The sequence below is a fragment of the Pelecanus crispus genome, chromosome 6 (genome assembly GCF_030463565.1).
Source record: "Pelecanus crispus isolate bPelCri1 chromosome 6, bPelCri1.pri, whole genome shotgun sequence".
Taxonomy (NCBI): Eukaryota; Metazoa; Chordata; class Aves; order Pelecaniformes; family Pelecanidae; genus Pelecanus; species Pelecanus crispus.
This window is the reverse complement of record NC_134648.1, coordinates 20471576-20486541: the sequence shown is the minus strand read 5'-3', so window position 1 is coordinate 20486541 and position 14966 is coordinate 20471576. Positions and strand designations below refer to the sequence as shown.

Sequence of the window (14966 nt, the reverse complement as noted above, 5' to 3'; positions counted from 1 at the left end):
ACTACAAAAGCCATTACTCTCAAAATCCTGGCAAACAAACAAAGCAAGTTTTATCACTTTCCCAATACCACCAGTATTTTGTGCTTACAATTTGGGAGCTGGCTGTGCTGAACAGCTCTTGACAATGAACCGCCACCTATATTTCTCCTGTGCAGGGAGACATGAGATTACAGCAATCAGCTTTTGGTCTGTCTGCAGCATGTACTTCTACCATTCTTGTTCTGGGAAAGTAACATCTTTCCCTCCCATTTCCTTATCATACGAATTCCACATCAAGAGTGTCACTATTCAGACAAATCAATTACAGCAAAGAAGAATCCTTTTCCGTAGGAACGCATTAAAAAATTACAACACTAAACAGATATTTACTGACTCCAACATATACATCACAGTTTCCAGATGACAAAATCTTAACAAAAACTGTAATCAGTATTAAAACTAGCGATGCCTTCTTTCCCACTGATTTGTGTCTCATAGCTAAGTGACCTTTTTAACTAACTGTGGCCAAACTGCAGTATGATTGCACCCTTTATATGTAGCATCTCTGACATCTAATAAGACAAATTTGACCAAAGAATCAATTCCTCTGGTATTGAGATTATTCTACAATATTCATCAGCAGGGATCTCTCTGCTCTGCCTGGCTAGCTACCTTTGTTAGCTATAGGAACTCTGAGACCTCTACACCATGCAAAACATTTGCTGACTTTATTTAGAAGGTGAGGGGATAGAAGGATGGGCAGAATAGGACAGAAGAACCTAACATAGGTGCAGAGCAAGATAGCGTATTTTTCATTTAGAAACAAGGCCAACACCCTTGCTCCCACTCTGCATCTTCACATATTTGCCTCAGCTCCTAAAATTTTGCTATCCAGGTACCAATGCTTTGAAGCATAAGAAAAGCAGTTGGGATTATTTTGAACTAGATGCAGAGAAAAAAAAAAATCAAGTTAATATTAAATTCAAGGTTTCTGCCTTCCTCAGCAATGTCAGACACTGGTGGTTAGCCAGCAGAAGTAAAAATGTATTCGCAAAAGCAGTGAGACGCACCCATAAAAAACAGTGACTGCACAAAAGCAGTCATATTTTAAAATTAGAAAGGCATACAGCATAGAACCACAACGTACAACTGTAAACAAAGGACAGAGATTTGTGGCCTGATAAAGGGGCAGGAGTGCAGTTTGGATTGCTGGTTTTATTTTGTAGCTAGCAGACCGGACTCTCAAACCAGACTCCATTAAAGCAGCCACTTCTTCCCCTCCTGCCACCGAATCCAAGCAGTATAGCTCTGGCCAAAAAATAATTAGCTTCAACTTGGAGGAGGTCAGGAAGAAAAAGGGTAGCTGGACAACTGCAGATTCTTGCTCAAGAAACCCAGATTAACATCTACTCACTAACCTGTCAAGCCAGGTCTCTGGGCCCTGAAGACTCTCTAGTGAATAAGACAGATTAACAGTTCAAAACTTAATTTAGGCCCACTTCTATTTGTCAGCCAAGACAGACTATGCAAATCAAATGTGCACTCTTCCCCTCTCCCCCAAACAGCAATAGCAGAATGCTCATTTATTGTGTGCTATAAATTAAAACTTTACTGTATCCCAACAGTGCTTTCCAGTGTTTTAAACACAATATTCTCCCATCTTACCACTGGTAATTTTGAAAGAAAAGCTACTGACATTTTAAATATTATAATGAGGTGCAGGAAAGTAGGAATAAAATCAGTCTCCCTGAAAAGGCTTCATTAAATATTTACCAGAGACTTCACCATTGTCAAATTTAACTTCAGAGCAGCTACTAAAACATTGGCAGCTTTAAGACTCTATCTTGAGCTAATTAAAGCCTACTTCATTCCTACTATTCCAGGCCTTCTACTATCCCTACCATTTGTAGGTCAATTTTCCAAGTGTTCATTATTTCAAAGTATCTTGTCCCCTATAAAGTATGCAGACCTCCAAATTTTCATCACCCAAAGTTTGAGGGAAGCTTACGTTTTTCAGAACTCCCTTCTTCCAGCATTGCTGGTCTATTGTGTTTGGGACACCTTGTAGTACGGTTTACTTCAGTGCACAAGAGTGGGCTGTAGGTGTATTTGAAAAGCCTTGCAGAAAACACATAAGGCTGTTCTATCCTTCCCTTCAGTTACATAACCCTTCAGAACTCTGCAACTTTCCAACTTCAGCCAGTTTTTTGCACAAGTTGGTAGTCAGTACTCCCTAAAATTTATGCCTTGTCAAGAAAATTGGACAGAATAAAGCTGTCTACTTCAAGAAGAAATTGCCCTTTTGTGCCATTTCATTGCCTAGTTAATACCAAGAAACTGGAGTGAATTATGGCGAATCTTTTATTAATAGATTAATTTTTCAGGGACTAACATGAAGGATAGAACTGCCAGAAGAGCTTTTTGCTCCTATACTCCTACCAACATTAATAAGATGTCTGAAGGTCATCTTCTGCGTGATACCAAGTGCCTGCAGCACGTGGTGACAAAAAAATCATGTTTTTCAGATTGGTTCTGTGTGATGGCAGTGCCATCTGTCAGCTAATGCCAGACTGATCAGAATAATGTGTGTACTTTTATGTATGCTGTGAGATTCTGATGGGTACATTCATGCCTTTTTCACAACATGACCCAGGTCTCTGGAGAAAAAAACACACCCAATAAACCCACAAGTGAGATTAGTAAGAGAGACATCGTCCTGCCTAGCTATTCACAAAGCAGGAGAACCTTTGCTTGCTCAGTTATCTCAGTATTCCTGCCATGTACATTTCTAAACTCAAATGCCACAGTGTTAATAACTTGGAGTATTTTATTGCAAAATCAGTCAAGAAAGTTCTATCTAAAAGACAGTTATTTAATTAAGAAGCAGGTTTAAACTATAAGAAGCAGCAAAACACATTAGAATTGAGGTATCATCTGCCTATCATCTCACATTAAATTTGACCTCACTGTGATTTGTATATCAATAATTCTATTCCCAGTATCACAGGAAAGAAGTAGGTACCAGTACTATAGACAGTACTTTGAAGTATCCATATTCGACATCTAAGGGAGCCTGAACTGGTCAGTATAAACACCCTAAAACTTAGATCCACACACACATATCAAGACAATTCAGGTTCTTCAGACAGAACAGGTGGTATTTTGGCATCTAAATATAAGAACCTAATGCCATTTTATACATCCAAAGGTATACAAAGCATGCATACAGGATTGCTGTGTAAGACTCGAGGCATCTAGGACCCTACATGAACAGCCAGAGACCAGGCTGCTTAAGTTACCTAACATGAAACCAGGCAGCTATGTTTAGGCACATAATTCTCTTACATAAAATGTATACTGTTGGTAAAATAAACATTTAAATGAATATGCAAAAGAAAGCAGGACAAAGGGTTAATATAATTTAAGACTTTAGTCTGCTGAGCATCACAGAGCAATTCTAACCCCAAACCAGAATGATTAGAAATTTTTTTGTTCTTGAAAACAAGCAAAACCAGATTAAGTTAGTTCTGCTCAAGAGGTAAAACAGAAGATACATGGTAAGCCTGAAACAACAGAATTTCCTGTGTTAGTGGAAGCCAGCAACATAACTTCTTAGCAACATTTCACCTCATCGGTAATGTCAGCTAGGCTAAACAGAAAACTGAAGACTCTTTTTAGATAACTCCTCAGGCCTTGCAGGAAGAATTTTCATTTGTTTCTAATGTTGAAGTGAGTACCCAAAAAATCAAGATTTTCTAGAAACACGCAAAGGGCTGACAGAGACGTGCCTCAACTTGCTTAATTTTAAAAATGCTCAGTGATCACAGAGGCTGGTCACAGGATTTATGGGTTACAGAAGCTTTGCACAGAGCTAACATTGTTACCCTGTTATATGGAGATACTTACAAAATTTAATTGTCACAGGGGCTTTAGGCAATTCAGTGTTTCAAGCCCCAACATCAAGACAATAGGGAGAGCATGCGTTAGGAAGATGTCATCATGCCTCTTTAATCCAACCAAAATTCATGTTCAGCTATTGAAAAAAGGTATCTCATGGGGACAATTCCTCAGCTGAGGTCTACTGAGAAGAGAGCTTCAGCTGCAATTAATTCAGCTTTCTGATATATGAAGTAGTGCTTAAATCATAACCCAATTTATTATTGAGTTAGGACACTAATTTGCAGGTTTTCAGATTCTTTTGCAGACTCACCTGCCTCAAGAAACATTGGTGCGCTCTGCTAAAGTATCACTGCACATTGTCTTTAGAGAATGGATGCCAATTTCATAGCTGAAACACCACATTGAGCAGAAATGTTCCATAAGCAAATCCCACCCTCTAGTCATTTTAAATCTGATAAAGAAATCTGTGCTATATTAAGTGTTCCTGCACCATTAAGGTAGTGCACTGGATGGGATCATGGATCTTTTCCATAACACTATTAAAAAAAAATTACAGGAATAATTTCCACAGCTTTCCCCTCAACACAGATACATGAAAGGATGCACTAGAATAACTGAGTGCCATTTTATTATTTATTAATTTAATAGCTAGGTATCCACTGACTTTAGGTTTTGAAAAATAAAAACCATAATGATTCTAAGTGAAATATTTTTCACTTAGATCCACACCACTGCTCTGTCATTTCATAAGGCAAGCTGGCAACTGCAGCGTATCTCCAAATAGTTTTATGCACCTATGTTGAGTCTTAATAACCTGTTGCTAACTGCTTACATGAGACTATTCCTTGTATTTAAAAAAAAAAAAACCCTGATTTTTTTTTTTTTCTTTTTAAACTAAAACATGTTCACACTAACTAAGCAGAATAAATTGTATTAGCTAGGCAGGTCTCCTTGTATTGTCAGACAGCTCTGAAAGTAATTTGAAGGCAGACTGTCTGTTCCTAGGAGCATCATTATGATCTTTTGTTCCTTTACGTAGAAGTAGGTTAAGCTACTTTCAGCTGTTTGACCTTGAAGGATCTGAATCAGGAAAGCCTACACTATGTACCTAATAGTTAATACAGATGCTTTATATGGAGCATACACAATTGTTGTTTATGAACACTTCACATCTCCGAAGGATTAGGGGTCATCTCTGTGTTGAGACCTACCTGTCAACTGACCCCCACCCTTCCAAGGTTAAGAACATGCTTTGCTACTGGTGTTTGTCACTTTCGAAAAAAACAGTCTGACAAGGAAGATCAAGTATGAATCATGTTACAATACTGCCACTCTGTGGGCTAAAGAGGTCGTGGGCTGCTCCAATTCTTTTCTGGCAGGGACAAGCAAAGCAAAAGATGTCCACCCTTACCCATTTATCAGGAATAACTCTGCTCTGCTATTCAAAAGGAAATTAACAGATCCAAAGTAATAGCACTCAATGTGCAATAAAAATACAAGCTTGTCAAGGTGCTAAGTTAACTTCATTCTGCCCCTTAAGATCGGTGCAAAGCACCTGTTCACTCCAAAAAACATTGACAGGGAAAACCCCTGGGGCACTGGATACCCAAGCCATCCAGTTTTAGAGCAAGTAACAGACAAACTGACTTAATCTCAAAATGAAGACACTGGTCCCATAACTTAAAAGCATCATGAGGCAAAATTTTAATGTAATGATGCACTTCTACTTTCACAGAACAACTGTTATTCCACACACAAGCCTGGCTTCAGCTTGCTGTCTAGATTAGCCTTATTCAGAATGCTTATCTCTGAGGAGGCAAGCCCAGCCCAAGGTATTCTGCAACTTAGACACCCTAACCATTTCTAGGGGAGTGGCAATAAAGGGACCAAAAAAACCACAGATGAGTTTACAATGAAGCACTTAAATCAAAACTGGTCTTGAAGAAGAGGAAAATCTGCAGTTTATAACTTCGTTTCTATTCATGTTTTTCTACCAAACGTCATCTTTCACATTTTTAGTTAGGATAATCCTAAAGTCTTGTTCACAGGTGGCCACATAGGATCAAATATTACTGACTCGGAGCAAAGGAGGCAGTTACCATTCTACTCTATAAGAATAACCCTTTCCTTATCTGAAGTTATGGAAAATACTTCCCACTCCTGTCTATCAATAACAGACAGAGAATATGTAAGTGGCACTTCTATACTTCACCTAAACAACACTCAGGTACTGAAGGCTAGAGCAACTACACAGCAGTACCTCCTCTAGTACAGTTATTATCACACAAGATGGGACAAGCAATGGCAATGCTGTTTTGAACCAGCATTACTCCTGGCAAAGAGTAACATTTTTACCATGCCACAAGTAAACTCACCCTGGAGCTAATAAAAGAGTATGCTTTGTTCATGTGTGTCATTTGCAATACAGAACTTTGATGCTACTGTCCTTAAATTGGTGTTCAGTGAGTCTTAAAATTATAGCAATACAGTCTGTCTTACATTCATGGAAATTAACTAATAGGAAAAGCATCAATTTTACTGAAATATAGTAACCACAGTAGATAAACTGACCACTACACCCAGCTTCTGGCTGGCAGTTACTAATTGCTTAAATCACCTTGTTGGCTGTCTTATTAAGACATTGCAATAGGTTCAGAGCTCAGTATAGAGATCAACTCTTAGGAGCAAACTGGCAAATTACCTGATTATGAGCAAGAGCATCTAGCTTAAGGATTATTCATTCCAGTGCAAATGGTGGAGTCCCTGACAAGGCTACGAAGATTCTGTAGTTTCAGTTCTTTGTTCCCAAGTTTTGATTTTATAGGGAAAAGGTAGGACTCTGTTAATAGCACAATTGGTTCCAGAAGTAACTATTATATGCCACTGTCAGTAACATTTGCCCTAAACAAAATAACCTGAAGTAACCATTCTTGAAAGGTGAAAGTCTTCCATAATGAAGTCTGCATTCTGTGGAGCTTTCTTTTAAGCTATTTTCCCCCAGACATTTTAGGCAATAGAGTTGATAGGACTGTTGTGCTTTAGGGAATGGATGCCTGAATTTCCTGAGGAAACTAACACAAAATCTTTACATTGCTGTGCTGAATCATTCATTTCACCACACATTCTGCCTTTTCCTCCTGAAACAGCAGTTTGGAGCTTGCCTTACCTTGACCCTGTCCAAGGTGTTAAGACAGCCAAGGGGCTTTTGCTCAAGGAAAATAGATTAGAATATCTCCGAGATCATAGAATCATAGAATGTTTTGGGTTGGAAGGGACCTTGAGAGATCATCGAGCCCAACCCCCCTGCAGCGAGCAGGGAAACAGCTTAATATGGATAAGCCCTTTAGTTTTAGCAGCTACAATAAATGCAGACTAACTGAAAGTGGAGCTACCAAAAGGTAGATCAGCTACTCCAAAGTTTAAAATACACTGTGCTTGCAAGAACTAGAAGACAGTTTCTCCCTAGATTTGCTTTGGGTTTGGGATTTTGGTTTTAGCTTCAGTATGTCTAAAAGATCTCAATATAAAGGCTTGAAAGGTTTCCTAAGCAATTCAAATTCAGTGGTCTTGAAAGAATCCCACACTTCCAAGCTTCACCCAGTAAACCAAACCAATCAATGCTATAATAAAGCCCAGTGCCAACATCTGAGTAAGATGCAACTGAGGTACCCTCTTCAACCTTGTACAACAGTAACATCTTGCAGAACTCAAATATGAAATGCTAATGTGGTCTGCTAGGTCCACTATGAAGATTATTATGTAATCTTTGAGCTCATGTAGACTGGACTCTTCTACTTCACTCTAAAGTAAATGGAACAATCTTCAGTTGTCCTAGAATTAAGTGTACTTATTTATAATGACAAATTCAAAACAACATGGACAAATTAAAAAGATGCTTTAAAAGAGCCAATTTTTAGGAATTGCTTCCTAGAGACTTATACTCACGTTTGCTTTTGATTTCCCAGCTGACTCCAAACTTCAACTACAAAACCATCAAAATTTTCATTCTAAATAAACAGAATCAACAATATACAGTGAATCACCACACTTACTGATTATGCTTGTATCAGACATGACAATACAATATCAAAACACACAATTACTGTAGTTTTTCTTGTACTATTACAGATTGAACATGCTTTGTATTCTTATACCAGCTTCGTCTTTAATGCAGCATTTAATGAATTAGTCAGAGAAGCACAAATTATTTAACAAACATGCAAAAGTTAAAAGTCTCTTAGTTATCCATGAGTTCTACTCTTACAGGATAAACCAGCATCAGATTGGGAAAATTCAGCCATTAATGAAAGATGGTTGTTAAGCAAATCATTTGACACACATTTACATGTATATTGGGAAAAAACTCAAGAGCTCAAGTCTGAAGATGTAAATGCTAACTTGGCATAGGCATGATTCCAAATATTGCCCACAATTAATCTCACTTGTGCTAATTTACATTTAGCATGATCAAGGATGCTGTTGTACTTGAGTACCCTTTCCTTAAGAGGCCAACTGTTACTGAGGACCTAAAATTGATGTATCAGTTACAAATTCTAAGACACTATCCAGTTGACCTCTACATCCATCTTCCTCTAGAGCACATTATGATTTCTTTACATCATGTAGCAAGTGAGAAAACTTACTCTGACAGTAATTAAGCAGGCTGTCATGAATCAACCATGAAAGCTGAATGTCTTTTGGGTGCAACTTGTCTAGTCCTACACATGCATAGCTCTAAAGCCATTAGCTAAGGGGCTGCCCATAAAACCTTAGCAAACAGTAACCATTCCTTAAAAGTAAATCCTCTTCTCCTTTGCCTAGCCTCTTAACATTTTAAGGAAACTGGTTTATCGGACCTGAGCAAAACTGTACAGAAACAGATATCCAGTGAGTTATTCTTGGTATTAAAAGTGGCTCATTAGCTCTAGCACGCTGAGCCTGAAAGTACTCCTGTAACACAGAAAACGGCACTCATTGCACCTGTGACCCTTCTTCTGCCTATCAAAAAACATCACTAACCAGTTTAGCCCCTGCTTAATAGATTTGGTTTTTTAATATAAGTTTAAAAGAAAGCAGTCTGCTCACTAAGCAACCTCCATGAGAAGTTTATCAGGTACCCTCTACTGTCTCAGTAACATTCAGCCTGTCAGCTGTTTGGAACAGGTTTTACTAATCATAACTTGTAACAGGCAGAAGTGCACCAGTGCAGCTGCCAACAATAACTTAACAAGGTTAGGTTGATCAGACTTAGGTAGTCTCACTTTAGACTTATAGTTAACTGCACTTAAGTGTTGCTATATTTTGTATTTACAGGAATTGGACATATACTAGGACACACTATTAAGAATCCTGTCTCATTATTGTTTTCAACAGAAATTTATTTTGTAGAATATAAAACTACTGGAAATGAGAAAACACCCATTACAAAAGGAACCAAATATCATCTCACACTTTTATAAGGATTAGCAAAAAGTCTTTTTACCTTGGCTAGCAGAACCATGTTCTTAGAAAGTTCCTCTATCTCATCCTCACTTCCAAAAACACTCTCGAAGTCCTGATAAGTCCAGCCATCAAACAAAATTCGAGGCACTATCAAGCAAAGTCATCAATAGTAGTGAAAATTAAGAATTTACTATCTACACTGGAATATTTCTGCAGAAACAGAATACAGCAGATGCAAGTAGAGATGCCACTAAACAACATACCCCATGACTTATATCATTGCTCTTTCATTCTGACCAATTTTAGCAGCACAGATAAATTGACACTATAGAACATTGTTCTTCCATTTTATGTTTAGTTAAAGGTCAGCACTGATGCAAGTTTTAAGAAAAGACACCTTCACTTCATTGAACTATCTTAATTGGACTGTCACTTAGGGCCCCAAGTAGAGTCTTAAAAGAACACCAACATGAAATGGCAATCTTTCTGTAACATGTGCATCTCTTCTACTGCAAGAACAAGATCTCAGACTCCAATTTACTCTTTTGTACACAACCCTATATTACTTCACTCTTCTACTCATCTCAAGACCCTATGACAAATTTTTATTTTGGAAAACATGGCCATTTAAACTCATGTAATTTCTTTTTCTAAGAACACAAAACCTTAAAAACATATTCAGACAAGAGTCGGGAAAACTGTTGGAACAGTTGACAACCATGCACACTGGAAAAGCCAACAACTCGCACAGAGCTATGTCTAAGCCCTTTCTAACTATCAGGGATGTAAAAGGGTATTTTAGAAGAGTCTAGAGATTTCAAAGGCTTTATCATCTGGCAGCTGAAGTAATTTAAAATATCTGACTCAGCATTCAATTTTTCTAATGCATTTCAAGTTTCATACTCCCTTCTGAATCAAGAAGGGTTTCACAGTTCCACAGAATTCTTGCCATAGACAAATGTAAGAAGTTTAGCACAGTATTATCTCTATAGCAATGTTTGCCGTTTTCCCTAAAGACACACACCATGGCACATGAGTTCCCAGCTTCAAGGGGAGAAGAGCCAAAGGATGACTTTTCTGCTATCATGAAGGAAAATCCGTCTGACTCAGATTTGGATTTTTTTTTTCTTTTTAGCTAAGTAGAACCCCTGAGCAACAAGTTTGGAGACTACTCCCAAGGTAAACAGGTATGTTATATACAAATTACGCCTCCAGAGAGGGCCCTGTCACCCAGGGTCTATCCAGAGACAAGAAGTTAAGGCAAAACATTAGGGCACCAACAGGATCAACACTTCAGTTATGTATCTACCTATAGTTAACTGGTTTTATTTTTCTTCTCAGACTTCTTCCTTCATACAACTATGCTAAGGTAACCTCCGCTTCTCCCATACACACCTGGAACAAAGCCTTCTCTTGCTCTGCTAGCAGTTAAAGAAGATAAAAAACAAACATAAAACAGAGGCTCACCTATTTTGATGTTTTTGGAGGTTTTTCTGACATCTTTCATCCAGCCTGCCAAATGGTATCAAGTAAGAGAACAACTGTTAAAATATAAATGATGTTGACAATGACAACATATTTTCAAGCATTCTTCAAATAATGTAGCCTAGTTTCATTATATCTATCTTCCTACCACAGACTACCAGTTCATAACCAACACAGATGAAACATCTTCTGATGCGCAGAATTTGAAGCTATTCACCTCCACTACAGCATAACCAGCATTTACGACAAACTTACAGTAGTCCCCACCCAATCCCTCCCTGCTGCTTACAGTTCTGCATCGTCATGGAAACTATCTCACTGCCTACTCAGAACAACATATCTGTAGTCACCAAGCACCACCTGGGAGGAATTTTTTTTTTTTTTTTTTTTTTAAAAGATGGTACTTTCAAGTGTCCCATCCACTCCTCTTGGCAGTCATTGCGCTAGAATGAATTTGTCGGTGGACACCAACATGGTAAGAATTACAGATGTTTCAAATGAGATTCCACATTCAATCACATTCAAAACCATGAACTACTTAGTTATTGTTTAAGAACATACTAGCTGAAATCTGAACTTGCTGCCAGTTTCTTGCCAGTGAAGGAAAAAATTATCTTCAGATTAAATTTATCTTCCATTCTCAAAACAAATTCACCCAAATGTTTTTGCAAAGGGAAAAAAACAACAGGTAAACAACTGCACAGTGCAAACACCAAAGACTATTCCTGCCTGTACAGATTCTTTGTCCCTTCCTTTTTTTGAGAGGGGCTTTGTAGACAGCCTGGTGGAAGTGCCAATCTTCCTACTTATTCTTTGGACACATAAATTATGTATACACGTGGAAGCAGGTGGGGACAGAAAGAAGTTCACTCTGAAGAAAACTCTCCAAAAAATGGAATGGATGAAAGTACTTCACCATGAGGCAAAGCCAGAAAAACCCACATGCATATATTTGCCAAAGCTACCTATTCTGCAACAAGACCAGTAATCTTACTTGCAATGCATAACCAAAGAAAAAGAAAATAACACCTTTATCAGCATCATGGAGCCCAGTAAACTGGAACCTTTCCTTCCCTCTCCTTTTCACTTGCAACCAGACTGGTGAGATTAGTGTAAATTTGTTTCCAAATATTTTAGCAATGTCATAGCCATGGCTGTTCCACTTGCAAAAGAAAAGAGGAAAAAAAAAAGTGAGAGGCTCAAAAGCAAGATATACAGCTCACTTTCAACCAATACAAATTCTTTAACACAAGTGTAATCATTTGCTAGATCCCTATTAGTTTGAGGAAAACTTCTGGGACATTATTTTTTTTTAAATAAGAAAGTACTCTGGAAACTCTGATAGCTACATGAAAGGCAATCTTCAAATTATGCAAATTCACCTAACTACAGGAATTTGCGTGTAGATTCCAACACAGTTTTGAATTTACAGACTCTGCATTTATGTTCAAGAGAACTTGAGAAAAGTGAAAATAAGGCACCTATTTCTCTTTTGAGTAGCGTAAGACTGAAACAAGTGAAAAGCATCCTCTAAACAAAAGGAAGAGACATTTATTATTCCAGAAAGGATGCTTTCCTGATAAGACTGGATAGCAAAAGAGATCAGTTGGACAGCAGCATAAGATTTTTACTGTTTATTTAGAAGGTTCAAGTTGGTGGCTGCATGGTATGAGGACACTTAGTAGCCCTCCTGTTCTAACTTTACTGCAACTTCACATGGCTCATCAAGGACAAGAGAATACTATCATCTCTGTTTTACCAGTGAGAAGAAACACAATGACCTAGACATCCTCCAGGAGATGGACGGAAGAACAAGGGTTTGAGACCACCCAAATCCCAAGCCAGCTCTCAAACAATACTCTGGCTATTTGACTGTATTTGACCACAAGTTCCCCTTAGTACAAAAATGCTTTTAAAGCAGGGATGCAAGATTGCAGATTAGCACAGTCTGCTGCATATTAATTCAAAGCACTGATTTTGTTCACTTTATTAACTTACGGGAGTAATATATCCCAGAACATCTCCTGAGAAACCTCTTTCCTTCATCTTCTTGGAGCAGTAACTTCTGTGTTCCAGTATAATATCCTTTGCCTTTGGATCCACAACTACCAGTCCCCGGTCCTGCACATTTTTATCAGAACGCAGCATCTGGGGAGAGAAAACAGTTTTTAGAACCAGCTATATGAAGCAGCCATTTTCAATAGCAACAGACTTCGAAAAGAAACAAAAAATTAAAAAAAAAAAAAAATCACATCATTAAACTCTAAGCACTCCTTTTAAATGATGCAGAGCAGTTTGATTTAAAACTGAAACAGGAAAGTGCTCAGAAATTATTTGTCATCATCAGTAAACTTACTTTGTTTGCAAGGCAAAAAGCATATAAACAACAACAAAAGAAGAAGTGACAAGATTAAAGAACATCATTCACTACAGCTGATGGTGCTCTGCTCTCTAGTCAAAGCTTTCTGGCATGTTACCCCCAAAATGATAAAAAGGGATTAGGAGTTCTTAACCAAGAATTTGAAGATGACTCTTAAACTGGATATATTTTAGACTTAGTATGCTGCACTGTGGTTACTGAAGACCAAGGTTCTGAATGCCTTTCTTTAAAGAAGGTCTGCTTCAACTAAAACAGCGCAAATAGTTTTAGCAGACAGAAACAGAGTGAGAAGGCCTAATAAAGTGTGCATGGTGAGTACACAGAAACCATCTATTGATTCTGTGTAAGGGCTTTAGCAATAAGGCCTGTCTTAACACTTCGTATTATTCTCACTACCTGCAGACCAGATTTTCTTCCTGGTAGATGTTGAGTAAGCAAGTAATACAAATAATGAGAGATATATCTACATAATGAAGGATTAACTGTACTTATAATTTAAGGGAGATGTCTACTTTTTTACCAAACATGCTTAGCAACACTAAGTACATATACTAGGTATATGCACTGGTAAACATACTTCCTCTCCATACACACCCTTTCTCTTGCACTGCTGTGCCTTCTTGCAGTTTTGAAAGAAAACATGCAGGAAACAAGAACAGGCTCAGCAAGTTAAGAGAGACTTCAGCATGTTGGCTCCACTTGCTCAGATTGCTACAGGACTCTGAATCATTTCTGCTTGCAAAGGAACTGCTGGTTAGAAGGCTTTTCAAACTCTTCTATCAAGACACAGCCTTCCCATTGGCAAGGCTGAGAACACCTTCCCTTCCACTAGTAAATGACCTAGCACTCTTGGCCCAAACTACTGCTCCCCACCCCGCTTTCCAAAGGGATGGAAGTATGTCTCCTTTAGCTATGCAAGAGGGGACAAAAACTTCCTGCTTCTGCAGCTTGCATGGGGGATAAAGTTCCAGAAGTCTACATCATATTGGTTCAAGGAGTGAACCATTTCTGACACTCATAAAAGCTGAAGGAAAGGACAGTTTCAGGTAGTCTTATTTGTGAGCATAAGCTTCCACAGAAATGCACGGTTGCTTTTAACACTGTTTTGACAGAATGAAAGTCCATTTACCAAAGTTCAATTAGTTCATTGCACATGTTAGATAGGATGAACATTTGAGTTATTTCTCTTACCTTTTCTTCCAGTTTTTTTGTAGCACCTTTCTTTGCATCTGTTTTTGACAGGGTACCTTCAGCTAGCCAGCAAATCATCATAAGAGAAAGTGAAGTACAGAGAAGCCTCATGGTGTTTTTCTCCATGTCAAGTTTCTCCTGCCCTGAAAACACAAGGGTTCAAATCTCTGTGAAGAGAAGAATATAACAGTTTAATTCAGTTTTCTTGTCTAAGAAAAGTCAAGCAATTGTCTTATATGCTCTTTAGAATCAGATATATTAAGGCAGTACTGTTTTAATAGTGCTTTTGCTCTGGCAGCAAAATACCAGAGTATTTTAAGAGATTCCTAGCTTGAACAGCTTTTTTTTGTCCCTTGTTTTAGTACATATATCACAGAGAGAGTGGGTTAGACACTTGCAGCTCCCCTTTTAAAGAATCTCTAAAGAAGTATAATGGTTTACAGCTGAAACCGAGATAAACATCTGCTGCCCAGAACAATTATAGTACCACCTTACCTTTTCTACAGCAAATTTGTTTCTGCTTCTGATACCATTTGTTTCTGCTCCTGCCTAGCCCAGTCAGCGAGTCACAAATTAATTAAGAGACACA

The 14966-nt window shown here is 38.1% G+C and overlaps 1 protein-coding gene across 2 annotated transcripts in view; it reads right to left on the bottom strand.

Annotated features, from left to right (window-relative positions):
- CHID1 (chitinase domain containing 1) overlaps positions 1-14539 on the bottom strand; it is a 130002-nt gene extending 115463 nt beyond the window's left edge. For both annotated transcript variants that reach the window (XM_075712527.1, XM_075712528.1), the window contains exons 1-6: positions 14378-14539; positions 12805-12954; positions 11836-11968; positions 10789-10833; positions 9362-9468; positions 7825-7886 (exon numbers count right to left, since the gene is read on the bottom strand). In XM_075712527.1, coding sequence (XP_075568642.1) covers positions 7825-7886; positions 9362-9468; positions 10789-10833; positions 11836-11968; positions 12805-12954; positions 14378-14503 — 623 coding nt within the window. In that variant the 5' untranslated portion in view covers positions 14504-14539. The remainder of the gene's footprint in view (positions 1-7824; positions 7887-9361; positions 9469-10788; positions 10834-11835; positions 11969-12804; positions 12955-14377) is intronic.
- Positions 14540-14966: the final 427 nt, after the last annotated feature.